This window comes from Mustela putorius, unplaced genomic scaffold (genome assembly GCF_011764305.1).
Source record: "Mustela putorius furo isolate JIRA1106 unplaced genomic scaffold, ASM1176430v1.1 tig00000580_pilon_pilon_pilon, whole genome shotgun sequence".
Lineage (NCBI taxonomy): Eukaryota > Metazoa > Chordata > Mammalia > Carnivora > Mustelidae > Mustela > Mustela putorius.
The window spans coordinates 570,217-585,651 of NW_025421423.1; the positions used below are offsets into that span (position 1 = coordinate 570,217).

General features: G+C 48.5%; 2 protein-coding genes across 6 annotated transcripts in view; one reads left to right on the top strand and one right to left on the bottom strand.

The window, feature by feature from the left end:
* The window catches only part of TMEM8B (transmembrane protein 8B), a 42,377-nt gene extending 35,634 nt beyond the window's left edge, over positions 1–6,743 (top strand). For 4 of the 5 annotated variants that reach the window (XM_013053755.2, XM_004747555.2, XM_013053752.2 and 1 more), the window contains 3 exons: positions 5,177–5,323; positions 5,457–5,573; positions 5,820–6,743. In XM_013053755.2, coding sequence (XP_012909209.1) covers positions 5,177–5,323; positions 5,457–5,573; positions 5,820–6,155 — 600 coding nt within the window. In that variant the 3' untranslated portion in view covers positions 6,156–6,743. The remainder of the gene's footprint in view (positions 1–5,176; positions 5,324–5,456; positions 5,574–5,819) is intronic. The other variant, XM_013053753.2, reaches the window with a different exon arrangement.
* A 2,330-nt stretch (positions 6,744–9,073) lies between these two features.
* On the bottom strand, positions 9,074–10,054 carry LOC101690420 (olfactory receptor 13C7-like). Its single transcript, XM_045081779.1, has one exon. The coding sequence runs from the start codon at positions 10,052–10,054 to the stop codon at positions 9,074–9,076; it is 981 nt and encodes a 326-aa protein (XP_044937714.1).
* Positions 10,055–15,435: the final 5,381 nt, after the last annotated feature.

Consider the following 15,435-nt stretch of genomic DNA (forward strand, 5'->3'; position numbering starts at 1 on the left):
TTGGACTTACGTCATTCCCCAGTAGTCTCCATTTAAGGACCCAGTGGTCAAACTGCAGGTAAAACTACCAGGGCGTGGATAACTGTTTTTTCCCCTGTCTTCAAAGCCAGTACAGTCTATACGTGGGAGTAGTGCATTGATTCCTATCAAGGGCATGGGAGCACACAGTAGGTTTGTTCAAGAGTTTAGATTGTAAATTGAAAATGCAAAATATATTACATAACATGTAAAATATGTTAAAAATAGGTCACAAATCCAGCACTTTGTTTTGTGTATAGCCAGACCAGTTCAGATAATGGAAACAGCAAAATAACATCTAGTGTGTCAGACACTGCAAACTGAGTCCTCACAATCCCATTAGAGTAATAGATAGGCACTTATATTATCATCATCATCATCCCTTTTTGCAGGTGAGGGCAGTTTAAGTACTTTGTCTGAGGTGTAACATGAGTGGTAGAACCAGAATTCTCTAGATGCCTTATATGTAATCACTGAGCTGTATTGTCTCCTGGCACCAAGGCAGAGAGGATGCATTGGTAAATTTCTAAACTGATGTCAGTTTCTCAGAAGTCCTGGAATATGTAGAGTAACTTACGACCTCATTTAGTAGTTCTCACATTCTTCTTTAAAAATAGTTCTCAAATTCTTAAAAGATAAGAAGAACTGATCAAAAGCCCAAAAAATATAACCAAATGCAAGAAGTCATCAAGGGGAATACAGCAAACACTGCAGTTGTATGGCTCTAGCCCATACAGTTCACGCCGTGGATTCTTCCCAGTGCCAGTTGGAGCCTCACAATCCGTTCCCACAAGCTGATGTTCGAAAGTCCCTGGGGCCCCTGGGGACTTTCTTGCTGATTGTTGATATCCTGCCTTCTGCTTATCTCTTCTGTTCCTCACACCTCATAAGTAATTACTAGTGGCCCTTGGCAAAATCCCACGACTGTTTCCAAGAGGAAATGGAGGCAGATAATAAGGGAATAGCCATAAATTCCATTATATCCTGAGTGCAGATACTCCAGTCCCTGCATGGATTGAGTGTATTTGCATCTCCAGTTTTACACTCTGTAGTGCCTGAATACTCCATTTTGAAGCACCAGATGAACTATATAGTTATGTTATAAAAATATGAAATCTCACAGAAAACAATTTAGGTTAATTTAAAAAAAAATTTACCTCATAAACAGTCCAAAGCTGAGGAAGGTGTCAAATTAGATTAGAATTATATTAACAGAAGCCAGTTTGTAATCTAAATTTCTTATTTTAAACTTCCCAATCTTTCTATGTTATTTCTGTCATTTCTTTTTATTTCTGTTGACAGAAGAAATACCAGTGTAAAAATTAGCCCACAGTTTTCAGTGGATCAACAATATTGCAAGTTTCTTTCTTTGTTTCTGCATGGAGGAAAGTTTATTAGTGTAGGGATATTCTCTCATGAACATACATGGCATAAAGTATAAGATGATGAGAGCTTACTGAGGACCCACTGTGTGCCAAACATAGGAGACTATTCCAGACTTACAGAGTAAAGTCTCCTGGGTGACACTGTAACTAAGCCTTCAGTAGGCCATTCCAGTGTTTTGTTCAGCTGGTTGCTCCTAGGTGATGGGCAGTAGGTTTATACCAGTGAACTCTGTGGTGGTGAGTGATTTGCTTTGCTTTGTTTACTCTAAGTTGTATCTCCTGGTTAAGGATGGTAATGAGTGGGATGCCATGGCAGTGGATGGCGGATTCTGCTCCATGAAAAAAAAAAAAAAACAAGTGGAAGCAGTGCAGGTAGAAGGGACAGATAGATACCCAGAATATATGATATCAAGATGCTGTCTTCTCCAGGTTGAGAAGTTTCAGTGAAGTAAGCTGACACAGGTTGTTGGTAGGTTTCCCTAGTGAATTAAGCACCACGAAGGAGTCAGTAATGGTGTTTTTAGACACTGAGCGGTGACCATAGGCAGATCAGGATTGGTGAAGGGTATATCATCTTGTTCACCTCACATAGCAATTTTAACTTACTCTATTCCTGTAGGTTTTCTATGACCTTAAAAATCTCTCTGACCTTTTAGAATGCTTGGAGAATAATCAGTCAGTACTAGTGCAATGATTTCTCCCCAAACCTCTCTACTCCAGAGGCAATCTCTCCATTATCCCCTACTCTTTTTTTCATTGCACAGAAATTTCTTAGGAGGACAATCAGCCTTCAGTTAATTATTCCCTTATATGTGTCTTCAATATTAGGTGATTTAACTTTGCTTTTCTCTGATATATATCTTCTCTTATTTGAAATTGAAGGATTTATTACAAGCCTCTCTTCAAGATATGTTTGGGCATTTCCTTTTATATACTTGAGAGTCATGCAGATGGAGCAAGCTTGGTGAAGGCCTGAAGTGTAAAATTAGTGTTTTAAAATAAAATCCAAATCAGAAAATGGTATTGGGTAATTTAGTAGCTGTAGTACTTATAGCTGGTTTTAGAGGTAGAGAATAATCAATATCCAATAGCTAAAATAGCAAAGGACCAAAATAATCTGTTTGCTTAGGAACTAAACTCCCAATTAATCAGCACGTACAAGAAAGAAAGAATTGAAAAAAATCGATCTTTTAGGTGTGTTCAGATACTAATTCAAATGCAGATGTGGACTTGGGTGAAAAGGCTCTCAGTTTCCCAGTAAGAGCTTACTTTCTCAATTTAATAATATGTACGAGGGAGCCGTGGTTGCTTAACTTGCAAGCCCTTTTAAAAGCTTGGAGTACTCAAAACAAAGCAGTCTGTTCCTGAAGTGAAGGGACAGCATTCTTTACCTCCAAAGTGCAGGGAAAGACAGATGATAGGTACCCAAGCTTAAGACTTTAAAATTTGAAGGAATTAAACCCAAGGTTTCCCAATGCCAATTAATATCCCTAAGTTTTCTTTTTTCTTAACTCCTAGCTTCTCCCTGTTCTTAGATTATTCACCTTTTCCAAAGTTATAAATTTTGCAGTTTGAATTGACTGGACGAAATCTTCAACAGGTCAAAAGAAATTTAGCAATTTCTTTCTTATCCTTTGTCTCTAGAGACTGAACTTTTGAGTCTCTTATAGCTGGTCTTAGAGGTAGAGAATAATTAATATCCAATAGCTACAATAGCAAAAGACCAAAATAATCCGTTTGCTTAGGAACTAAACTCCCAATTAATCAGCACGTACAAGAGAAAGAAAGAATTGCCTTCCCACTCTACTGTTGGCAGCTCTGCTCCTGGACTGGATTCTGCCAGTTTTCACAATAGACTTGCTTCAGTTTCCCACCTGCTTTTTTCTAAGGGGGATGCTGTTTGATTAAGGTTGGGGTGTCATGCTTTATGATTTGAATTCAGGGTAGAAAGCTCCTTTTCTCTGAACTCACCTCCACCTTCTCATTCTCAGCAGTAATGCATCCAAACAGGAGACCAGGTTCTCCCATTTCCATCCTTCCCCGAGGTTACAGAGGCCACTGCTTCCAGAAGAGAATGCTCTGAATATTGCTCAGCTACTTCTTTCCTCAGCGGTGGGCCATATCTCCCTGCCCTCCACCCACAATCATGGATATGCCTCTAGGGCCAGGCTGCCTTTCTCACTGAGGTCTGTAAGTCCACCTCTCTTCTAGACTCAGAGCCCTTGTCACTTAGGGTTGCCTTTCCATAGAATGATGAAGAGATTGACCTGGGCTGAAAGTGGTACCTGAAGGGCCTCTTCTGTCAGAGATCTTCCGAGGCCACCTTTGGGTGGTACAACCCGTAGCCTCCTTGCCCCAGTTGCAGTTCAGCCTGGTGAACTTCATTCCAACCGTGGCAACTCTAGCAGCTTGTTTCTACTATCAAGAGGTGCCCTCAGCAGCCATGGTTCTCTGAGGACCGGGGTTAACATGCAGGGGACAGAGATCAAGCAGATTGAGTCAGTTTTTTGGTCCTGCAAAATCTGCTGGAATGTCTCAAGGTCAACTCCAATGAGTAGATTTCCACCAAGTTTATATAGGCCAAAAACCTTTTCTCTCCCATTACAGCATTTTAATTTTCTTTTTTCATCACCACAACCATCTGTTCTTTGTGACGTGGAGAAGGGGCAATATCAGGTGATTGGAGAGTGAGCATGCCACTGTGATGTTTATTCCTGGTCTGGAGCGTTTGTCCTCATAGTTTTTATCCAGTGTCTTGTCTTTGGGTGAGCTCGTAGGGATACACATTCCTGTCATCTTCGCACCAAAGATAATCTTAAAACCATACATGTTCTTAGTGAGTGTTTGGCATCAATGAAAAATCACATAAATTCTACACAGAAGTTCAGAGAAGGTGACAGCAAATGTTCTAAGGTAAAAAGAACTCAGATCATTTTTGGACCTTTTTTACAAATAAGGGAACACAGGATGCCTGCAGCCATGATTGCATTGTCCAGAGAGGCACAGGGGGGCTAACTGCAGACCTTGTTTTCTTAATTGGGGTGCCCAGTATAGTCTGATCTAATCACCCCTGTGTCCCCTGTGCCCCCTTCCTAACTCCTCTTTACCACCTTTCCCACAGTAGAGGCTAGGCGGACACTGTCCCTTCCTTGTATTCTTCTCCATGGTATAAAGTGTTGTGTTCTTCTCCATGGTCCAGGGTCTGCCTTTTCTCTTGCTTTCCCCCCCATCCGTCCACCCATGACTTTGGATGGGTGGGGATGAAGAGGGCCAGTTAGTGTAAGGCCTAAGCCTAAGGATGAATCCTAACTCCGAGTCTGAGCTATCAGGGGAAACTGGGATATGCAGGGGAGGCTTAGGGTCTAGGGTGGCCAGAGACCAGTGTCTAGCCCCATAGCTTGGGCCAGTGATGGGGATTATAGGTGGGACCCATGGTGAGCATGAGAAGAAGGGAAGGATAGGCCTTAGACTGACATACCTGGAATCCCCACCAGCCTGTGCTCTCCATAGTACATTCCAGAATTGGGAAGATTAGGAAGGTAAGGACAGGGTCAGGGCTGGTGTATACATAACGGCTTGTGAGGCAGACCAGGCTTCCTTACCACATTCTTCTCAGGAGCCGGGAGTCAGGCATTTCCCAGTTCTGCTCAGTCTGTGACCTCTGACCTCTGCTTTTCTGACAGCAGCACACCATCCTCGTGACTTCTTTCTCCTGCTTCATGGACCTGAACCGTTGCCCAAGTTCTCTCAATGCCTGTCATTTCTTCCTCCAGTTTTACCATGCCTGTGACCAGCCAGGCATTGTGGTTTTCTGCATCATGGACTACGATGTGCTGCAGTTCTGTGATTTCCTGGGCTCCTTAATGTCCGTGTGGGTCACTGTCATTGCCATGGCGCGTTTACAGCCTGTGGTCAAGCAGGTCAGTCCTGAGTGGGCCCTGGGGGACAACTGTAGGCAAAGTCCACTTGAAGCTCACTCCCAACCTCTCCCTGGGGGCATTGCCAAGTGCCTCCCGCCATCCCGGCCCAGCCCCTAGAGTCCTCTCTCTCCAGGTGCTGTATTTGCTGGGGGCTATGCTGCTGTCTATGGCTCTACAGCTTGACCGGCATGGACTCTGGAACCTGCTTGGACCCAGTCTCTTCGCCCTGGGCATCTTGGCCACAGCCTGGGTAAGGTTGGGAGGGCTTGGGGAGGGGGGCGTCCCAGCAGGACTTGGGTGCAGGGCCCTGAGGATCTGGTCCCCAATTTAAGGTGGGCTTGGATCCTGTCATCATCACTGTGCTGTTCATGGTGTCCACTTCAGACTTGGCCGGTGCCTTCGGGTCATGAGGGCTCTGGGAAGCCTGGGAATGACCAGCTCTGGCTTGGGTTCCAAGGCCTTGTATTCCTGAGTCCCACTTCTCTGCTTCCCCCAGACAGTACGCAGCGTCCGCCGCCGGCACTGCTACCCACCCACATGGCGCCGTTGGCTTTTCTACCTGTGTCCGGGCAGCCTGATTGCGGGCAGTGCTGTCCTACTCTATGCTTTTGTGGAGACCCGAGACAACTACTTCTACATTCACAGCATTTGGCATATGCTCATCGCTGGCAGCGTGGGCTTCTTGCTGCCCCCACGTGCCAAGACTGACCACCGGGTCCCATCTGGAGCTCGGGCCCGGGGCTGCGGTTACCAGCTGTGCATCAATGAGCAGGAGGAGCTGGGCCTTGTGGGTCCAGGTGGGGCCACTGTCAGCAGCATCTGTTCCAGCTGAGTGGGGCTTTGGGCCTGGCCTTTGGGGAGCATGAACCCTTCCTAGGGGCAGAGAGCCCTTCCTGGGAGTGTGGAACCCTCCCTGGATAAGAGACAGGTTGTATTTCTCGAGGACATAGAGTCTTTCTTAAGGACATGGAGCTCTTCTAGGGACCTGGCGAACTTCCTGAAGGCCTGGAGTCTTCCTGCATCCATGGAACCCTTCTTAAGGATGGAGCCTGTGTAGGACCCTAGAGCCCCTCCGGACCGAGGAGTCCCTCCTAGGGGTGTGGAGCCCTTCCCAGGGATGTGGAGCCCTCCTAAGGATATGGATTCCTTCCCAGGGAGACAAAGCCCTCTCAGGATATGGCGGCATTCCAGAGGAAATGGAGTCCATCTTGGGGACAACGAGTCTCCAAATCTTCCCAGCAGCTCAGCAACTCTGGTCTCTTCCTTCCCAAGGCAGTGTCTGGGCCATACCGTGCCATGCTGTGCTGTGCTGTGCGGGGAGGGGGATTGCAGGGCAGGTGGGGCTGGGGCTGGGGGCACTGGTAACCTGAGTTGATGCAGGTGGAGTCTGGTGTGTCTCCAATGAAGTATTTGCTGGTTCTGTGCTGCCTTTTTTCCTTGGGTCAAGGGTGTGGGGAGGAGAGGGAAAGAGAGGGTCCAAAAAAATGAGCAGGGTTGGTGGGAACCCAGCTGGAATGAGCTGCTGGAGCTTCTGCCGGAGCTTTTTGCTCCATCATGGCAGACTGCAGCTGCTGGGAGTAGGGGTGTGTGTATGTGTGTGTGTGCATGCACGTGCGTGTTAGGGTGATTTAAATTAGTGAGACAGACTTCCCTTGTGGTGCCCACACCCAACAGGAAAGGAAGCTGAGGTTTCAGGAAATTGGACTAGCAGGTACAAATCACAAATGTGCGAGAAATATCACCAGAACGTAACTTCTATTTTGAGCCCCCATTTTGCCCGAGTGTCATCTTTTGTGCCTGAGAGATATCCTTTGTTAGTTTGGGAGTTCCTCTCTTTCTATAAGAGTCTTAGCTGAGTCTTGAGGATCTTAAATAATGGGAAGACGTTGGGAGGTTGTTTTCTGGTCACTGGGGTCCACACTGGACCCATCGTGAGTTCCGTCATTCCACCTGGTCCCCAGTTAGCAGTGTAGGCAGGCCATCCCAGAGCGCTTTTTCCCATCTGCATAACCATTGTCAGTCCTGAGGCCCTCCCTGACTTCCGTGCCACCTACAAAGACCTGTGAGGCTTGGATAGCCCAGACACACCTTGAAGCCATTTCTACTTTGGGGGCCTGCTCTGGGTTTTACCTGACCAACAAGGCAGGAGTTCCTCCATCTTTCAGATCCTACAAATCTGTCCGGATATTTGGCCTAGGGAATGTGGCTCAGGGCCTCTTCCTTTTGGGACCCTTCTTTGCCAGTGCTCTTACTGCATCCCCTTCTCTCTCTTCCTTCTCCCTTAACTTAGAGCATTAATCTGGAGGTTGGGAAAACTCCCTTTTACTTAGGTTTTTCTCCTAGTTCTTGTCTATGCCTTCATTCTCTCCTGTGAAGACCTTAGAGCCTAGGTTTTTAAAGCTCAAAAACCAGGAAAAATCCCTTTGTTCTCTGCTTTCTGCAATTCTGTCTCTTCCTTGGGGCCCTGAGTAGAGCGATGTGGCCAACTGAATGGTGAGTCAAGAGGTGTGGGCTTGATGTCTCTTCCTTGTATCAGAAATACTAGTCCTTCATATTAGGATATATAGAGTCAGGTCGCTAGGATGCTTGAACCCAAATAGCTAGGATTCAGGACAGAGTCCTTCTGTGAAGAGGGACATAGAGCTGGGACAGACCACACCCTGCTAGGAGGGGTCAGAAGGGGGTTTTTTGGAAGAGGGGGGCAGATCTGAGTAAGGATTAAATAAATTTCTGTAATGCCAAGGTGTTCTTTCTGGTCACCAGTGTCCATATTGTATTCCTCCACTCATTCCAGGTGGTCCCCAGTCAGTAAAGCACTTAGGACACAGTATAGGGCTTGGCCTGGTCTGTGATCCAGTACATGTTAGCTAAAGATCAAGAAGCATCTGGACATGAGAGGGAAGAGCAAGGGGGAGACAGAGGCAGAAAAGACTGATACTTGCTGAGGAACTGGGAATAGTTCAGGGAACCTGGATCCGGAGAGTGTGTGTGGGTGGAGAGGGGCTGAGGAAAGCAGCTGGTATGAGGTTGGATGGAGCGGTGGGGGTCTGGCTTTTATCCCATGGGAAATGAGCCACTGGGGGATCTAAGCAGGAGAGTGGCATGGTTTGATTGGTATTTTGTTTTTTGGATTTTCTCAGATTGGCGTTTTGACAGCTAGTGCAGAGGGTAGATTTTGAAAGGCGTTTGTAGGACGAAAGTGACACAGCTGTTGCAGTATTTGAGAGAGAGGGAGAGTGAAGGCTTCTTGAGGAGGCACTGTGAGGAGAAAGGAGGGGACCCATTCAGGTCTTAGGCCATGGATTCTCTAGGACTTCATGACTGACTGGACGTGTGGGGCAGTGATGGTGAGAGAAGAGGGAGGCAAATATCTAGTGGCTCTTGGGTTGACTGTAGGATAGTGTGGCAGCCATTATTGCTGATGACTATTCACAGACTTCTCAGTCTTCCTGCTCCTTCCAGACACGTGGTGAGTGTGCTTCGTCTGCCCCTTGATGTTAGCTGTGGCACGTGCTTGCATTGGCGGACGAAGTGAAGGTGGAAGTGAAGCTCAAAGAGCCAGTGCAGGCTTTGTCACGGTGACCAGCAGTGTTCCAGATGGTAGCTGCTTATCCTGAGACCCAGAGGGATGAAGATGATTGAGAGCTGACCCCAGCCACCAGTCAGCTGCTAAAGGACTGGCAGCGGGAGTGGGAGATAAACCCTTGTGGGTTTCAGCCACTGCAATTCCAAGTCTTCACCACGATGGACCTAGCCTGCCGTGCATGATAGAGGTGAAGAGCAACAGAGAGGGTGGGCCATTTTTCTGGAGAGCAGGCCTCCCGCAAGCAGGGCTAGGGCAGCAGCCTTCACCTCTGCGTTCCTCAGGCTGTAGATGATGGGGTTCAGTGAGGGTGTCACAACCCCATAGAACAGTGCAATAATCTTATCCAGGTCAGGGTCCTTGGCCTTGGGCTTGAAATACATGAAGGAGATGGTCCCATAGAAAACCACCACCACTGTGATGTGGGCAGAGCAGGTGGAGAAGGCTTTGTGCCGGCCTGCAGCAGAGGGCACCCTAAGGATGGTAGCAAGGATGACAACATAGGACAGGCAGATGAGCAGGAGTGGGGCCAGCGTCAGGACCGCTGTGGCCACCACTAACATCAGTGCGTTGAGAGAGATGTCCCCACAGGCCAGTTTCAGCACTGCCAAGATCTCACAGAAGAAGTGGTTGATGATATTGTGACCACAGAAGGGGAGGCTCCAGGTGAGAAGGGACTGCAGCAGTGAGTTGGCAAAGCCTGTCCCCCAGCTCAGCACTGCCATCCGCACACAAGTTGGCCCGTTCATGATCTCTGGGTACCTAAGTGGCTGGCAGATCGCCACGTAACGGTCATAGGCCATCACGGCCAGGAGCAGGCACTCTGTGGAACCCAGCGCCAGGGTCAGGTACATCTGCAGGACACAGCCAGGGAAGGAGATGGTCCTCTGGGCTTCCAGGAAGTTGACCAGCATGAGAGGCACAAAGGAGGATGTGCCACAGATGTCCATGAGGGAGAGGTTGCTGAGAAAGAAGTACATGGGGCTGTGCAGGCGGGGGTCCAGCACGCTCAGCCCCATGAGGAGGGAGTTCCCCAGGACATTGACACTGTAGATGCCCAGGCAGAGCACAAACAGGACTGTCTCAAGGTTACGGTGCTCTTGGAGCCCCAGCAAGATGAATTCTGTCACAGCCGTCTGGTTTGTCATCTCCTTGTCCCTCCTTCCTGTCCAGACCACACGTGAGTCAGAAGAAGCTCTTGCTGGCCTGGAAACCAAGCAACCTGACCTTGGGCAGGTCATCTCTGCCCCTGCGATTTAGTTTCACCATCTGTGTAATGAGAGGGTTGGACTTCAGGACTGCAAGCTGGCCCTCTCAGCTCTGCAGCTCTGATGTGACTTAGGGAAATGAGGACATTCTAGTCCCCTAGGCTCCTCCTCATTCTTCCCGTGGTGGGGGCAGGGGAGACAAGAGAGGAGGATTCATGTTTGGCATACTCCGTCATAATCTAGTGTTCTTGGCTGTTGAAGGAGGCATCTTTTCTAGGTTATGACTTTATATGGCTGAATTATGCTCATGGTATTTCAGATTCATTCATTTGCTGAATGTGCTTTGAGTATTGATTCTGTGCTAGGTCTTGTTTAGGTGCTGGGGGTACAACAGTAAGAAAAATAAGTGGACAGAAACATACCATACCTATCATAAGGCTGCCCCTTCTTCCCTGAATCAGGTGAGATGAGCTCTTGCCGGCCCGTGGGTGAGGGATGAGTGGTCCTTTTGGGTGTTAAGGATCAAACATTCTCACTCCACAGGATGTATAAGCCTGATGTGCAGTTATCTCTCTTTAAGGAATGATAGGCTATCGTTTTTTCCCTGTTCCCTCATCTGCTGAATTTTTTAAATGATTTATTTATTTATTTTAGAGAGACAGAGCATGAGAAGGGGTGTGGGGGTGGGCAGAAGGAGAGAGAGACAAGCAGATCCCCGCTGAGTGGGGAGCCCAATTCGGGGTTTGATCCTAGGATCCTGAGATCATGACCTGAGGCTAAATCAAGAGTTAGACTCTTAGCTGACTGAGCCAACCAGGTGGCCTCTCATCTTTTGATTTTTTTTTAACATTATTTTTTAAAAATATTTTATTTATTTGACAGACAGAGATCACAAGTAGGCAGAGAGGGGGAAGCCGGCTCCCTGTTGAGCAGAGAGCCTGATGCAGGGCTCGATCCCAGGACCCTGGGATCATGACATGAGCTGAAGGCAGAGGCTCCACTGAGCCACCCAGGCGCCCCTCATCTGTTGATTTTTAAAAGAACATACAAGAACATATATATTCCAGTGGTCATGCAAGCCAAGTGACTCCCTTCTTGGCCTCCATATTGCCTTGTGGGATAAATGATTTTGGCAGTGATGTCGCAGGAGGAGGGAAAACCAGGTTCTAATCTGGCAGGGGAGTTGTCAGTCAGTGACTAGTTCTAAAAAGGAGGGCAAGTGGGGGAGGGCCTCAGTCTTCTGGCTTCCATTGCTCTGCCTCCTGGGAAAATGCCAGTGTCAGGTATTCACGGGAGGGAGCCCTAATGTCCCCAAGGCGCGGCAGTCTTGTTAGGCAGGAAGGCTGTCTTATGGCCCATGTGACCCCTGGTCTAAAGCAGAAATTGGAGCTGAGTATGAAATCTAACCTACAGAAGGTACAGTCACCTCCTCATTCCTGGGCTGACTGAGAGACCGATGTCCTGTGACAGCACTGGAGCCCCATCCTTCAGGGCTGGATTTGGCCCCTCATTCCTCCACCTCAGTGCATCTAGCATTTGTTAGGGGCTGGTGGCCTCACCCTCTGCTGAATAGACCTTGTCTTTTCCAGTGCTACATCTTGCCCAAGAAGTTCCCTTGTATTTTGTTTTGTTTTAAAGATTTATTTGCTTATTTTAGAGAGAGAAAGAGCAAGTGAGCAGGGGGAGGGACAGAGGGAAAAAGAGAATCCTGAAGCGGACTCCCTGCTCAGCATGGGGCCCAACTAGAGGCTTCATCCCAGGACCCTGAGATCATGACCTGAGCTGAAATCAAGAGTCAGCAGCTTAACTGGCTGAGTCACACTGTGCCCCAAGAAGTTCCCTTTTAGAGGAGTGTCCTCCCTCCCTTCCCCCGTGGGGACTTCCTGCTCAGACCATGGTTCCATCTCTCCTCTCCCTCCGGCCTCTTGAGGGGTGACCTTCTCCTTTCTTGCACTCTCTTAGCCCTTCGCTGTCCCTCTGTGTTCTCCTGCCGTGTGGTGTGCACTTGTCTCCTCTACTACACTTGGGAGCAGGACCTTGTCTCCTTCCTTCCCACACCGCCCGCAGTGAATACTGCCAAGAGCAGTCACTCAACAGTTACTTAAGCTTTGCATCCCAGAGTCAGTCCTACTTAACTGTGTGAGGTTGACTATGTCATGTGGCTTCTCCGAGACTCAGTGTCCCTTTGAAAAATGGAAGTGCTGTGTAGCTCAGATGAGACATACCCATAAAGATGCTCGTGAGCTTCCCAGCACCACCTGTTGTCTGAGGATCCCGAGCAAAGACTGTATCTTCAGCGAGAGGGCTCCTGCTGGATCTGTGCTTGCCACCTCCCGATAAGAGCTCAAGCCTCTCTCATGACCCACTCCATCCCCAGAGCCTGTGCCACTTTCCCCTCCTCCAGCCTGAATCGGGGTGATTGTTAAGGGCATTTCTAGGGTGCACAGAGGCAGTGGATTAATCTGGGTCAGCACCTGACCTTAAATCTTATCTGCACGAAGAGCTAAGGTTAGGGTTTCTCTTGCTGAGGTTTGGCAAAACGAGAGAATTGCCTGAGTGTGGTGGTGGCTTCTTCATCCACTCCTTAAACAAATAGCTGTGGGGCACTTCTATGTGCCAGGCCTGTGCTGGGAGGTGGGGATACAGCAGAAGCAGGTGTGGTTTCCGCCCTAACAGTTTACACTCATTCCGTCATGCTTGCTGACCTTGGACATGTCACTTCCTCTCTCTGGACGTTAAAACCTGAGGTTCTCTTTGAGAACCTGGGATGGAAGGACAAAGTAAAACTTGAAATCTGTAAAGAAGTTAAAAGGAAGTACCTTTTCTAGGTTATGACTTCATGTGTCTGGATTATACCCACAGCATTTCAGATGCAAGTATAAGGGTTTGGTCTTTATTGGGTGCGTTATTACAAAATTACCTATGTTAACCTCGAATTCTGACACCTAACATAAGGGTGTGTGTGTGTGGGGGGGGTCTCAAGCAAGTGAAAGATCGGAAACCACCTGGCTTCTTGTTTCTCTTCCTTCCCTCCTCCATAACAGAAAGACCCAAGTGAGGATGGCAGAGGCATTTAAGGGCTTTTCAGAACAGGTGCTGGCCCGCCCACTTGCCTCGCCTCCCTTCCCTCCCTGCACACCCTGCTCCAGCCTCACTAGACAATTCCCCATTAACGGACAAACCCTCACACTCCTGTCTCGTCCCTCTTCTCATGCTCTTTCCTCAGCCTGGAGCAGCCTTTCTCTGCCACTCATCCTTCGAGGCTCGGATCTCACACCCCTTCTCTGCATAGCCTATTCAGAGGGCTTCGTGGAACTGACCATCCCAACAACGCTCACAGCTATAAGCACGGGATACTCGAATTTTGCCTTGTGTGGTAGTGTGCGGTCTCTGTCTCATAGACTGGGAGCTATTGTAATCAAAGGTTTGTGTCCGATCCATCACTGCTGCTCCCCAGTGCCAACACCTACCTGGTGGGTGCTGGAGATTGCCGTTGAGAGCCCGTGCTGTTCCGCTGTCCCAAATCCCTCATCCCAGATGTCTCGTCTTGAGAGCACCTTCCCCACAAGCACACACACAGCAGCAGAGAAAGAGCTGTTGTGATTTCTGGAGAAGAGCCCTGGGGGTGCCGGGCTTCTCCCTGCTCTGTCTGAGGAGCTACTCAGAGAGGAGTGGGTCTCTCACAATTTAAGAGTCTGATTATAACAGATTCATGGAAATTAGAGCCAGCTCGTGGAGAGACAGGCTTCTGGCCCCCAAGACACAGGTCTGTGTCTAGGAAATACCGTGCTTCCAGGTAACTGGCAGCTTTGACTCTGAGCCATGGGCACGGGAGGGGACGTCAGGGAGCAGCTGCTGTTCCCTGGGTGCATTAGTGACGATGAGCTAGGTTTTGCTGCAGTAACACACATAATCTTAGTGGCTTACCATGACAACAGTTTTTTTCTCGTTCTCCATGTCCTTTGTAGCTTTTCAGGGGCTCTGTTCCTTGATGAGCTCCTCAGAGACCCTGGCTGAGGGAGGCCCCACCATCTGGACATCACCAGTTATGTCTGGAGAGGGACACACTAGGCATTCACACCAGCTGTTACATGCTCTTCCCCAGACGTGTCATGGGTCACCTCTGCCCACACTTCACTGGCCCTGTGTGACCCTACCACGTGCTAGGAGAAGGGAAACCTGAAATCTGTTGACTATCTGGGCATGAGGTGGTTTCCCAATACACTCGGAAAACCACTCTGACATCTACCTGCTAGCATCTCACACGCTGTCATATCCTGCCAAATCAGGTTCACGGAGAGATAGGAAACTGAGTGTCTCTGAGAATAACTATTGAATTCCGCACCCTGGTTTTAGAGCTCCTGAGAGGCAGGGTGATGCCACGAACCAGGACTGGGAGCCCTGTGACAGGAGTGAGGGATCCAGGTTTGATGGTAGCTTCTGTTCCGATTCTGCTGTATGACTTTGGTCAGATTTCTCCTGTGAATGGAACCACTCAATTCAGTGACATATAGTACCCTGTCCCTTCTGAAACATTTCCTCACTCTGTCTGGCAACTTCCATCCCCAAGGTCTGACAGACCCAGGGTTACTTTGTAAGGTAAATATATCAATTTCACTGGCTGGCAAATCTAGTTTGAACCATTTAATATTTTATTTTAGGCTTCACAAATTATTTTAAAAGAAAGGGCATGGGCATAAAAGGACTGAAGCTTCTGTTGCAATTTCCCTGACATCTGGATCTAGGATTCCTGCTTGACCACTTCCTCACTGGATGGCAGAGCAGGTGAGTGAAGGCTTTGGAGTCCGACCCACCAGGGCTCAAGTCCCAGACCTGTCACTTGCTAGCAGTTATCTCAGCCTCACCTCCCTTACCTGTGGAGTGGAGATAAGCACAGTGTTTCCTTGTGAGGTTATTTTGAAGATCCAATGAGATGGGGGCATGCAGAGCTCTTAGCACAGAGCCTGGCACATGGTAAGTAATCAGTACGTGGTAGCCAGTATCACTAGTATCATGTCTTCTTTCACAAGCAAATACTCTGGTTTTCATATGTTCAGAAAAGATTTCATGAGAATAGCCAACATGCTGGACTATGGATCGTCCTTACCTTGTCATGCCTGTGGCCCAGTGGCATGAGCACACACAGGTGTGTAGGTGGAGCAGGCTGCCAGGTGTCCTGACCCAGGGCTTGGGAGAGCAGAGCCAGCAGGTGCTGAGCTCAGTACCAGCAGACACACTGGGCTGGGCTGGGCCAGGGCCAAAGCTCGAGGACCAGCCTCCTGGTCCCCTGCCACAGAGCTCTCTGCTCTATACCCTGGGGA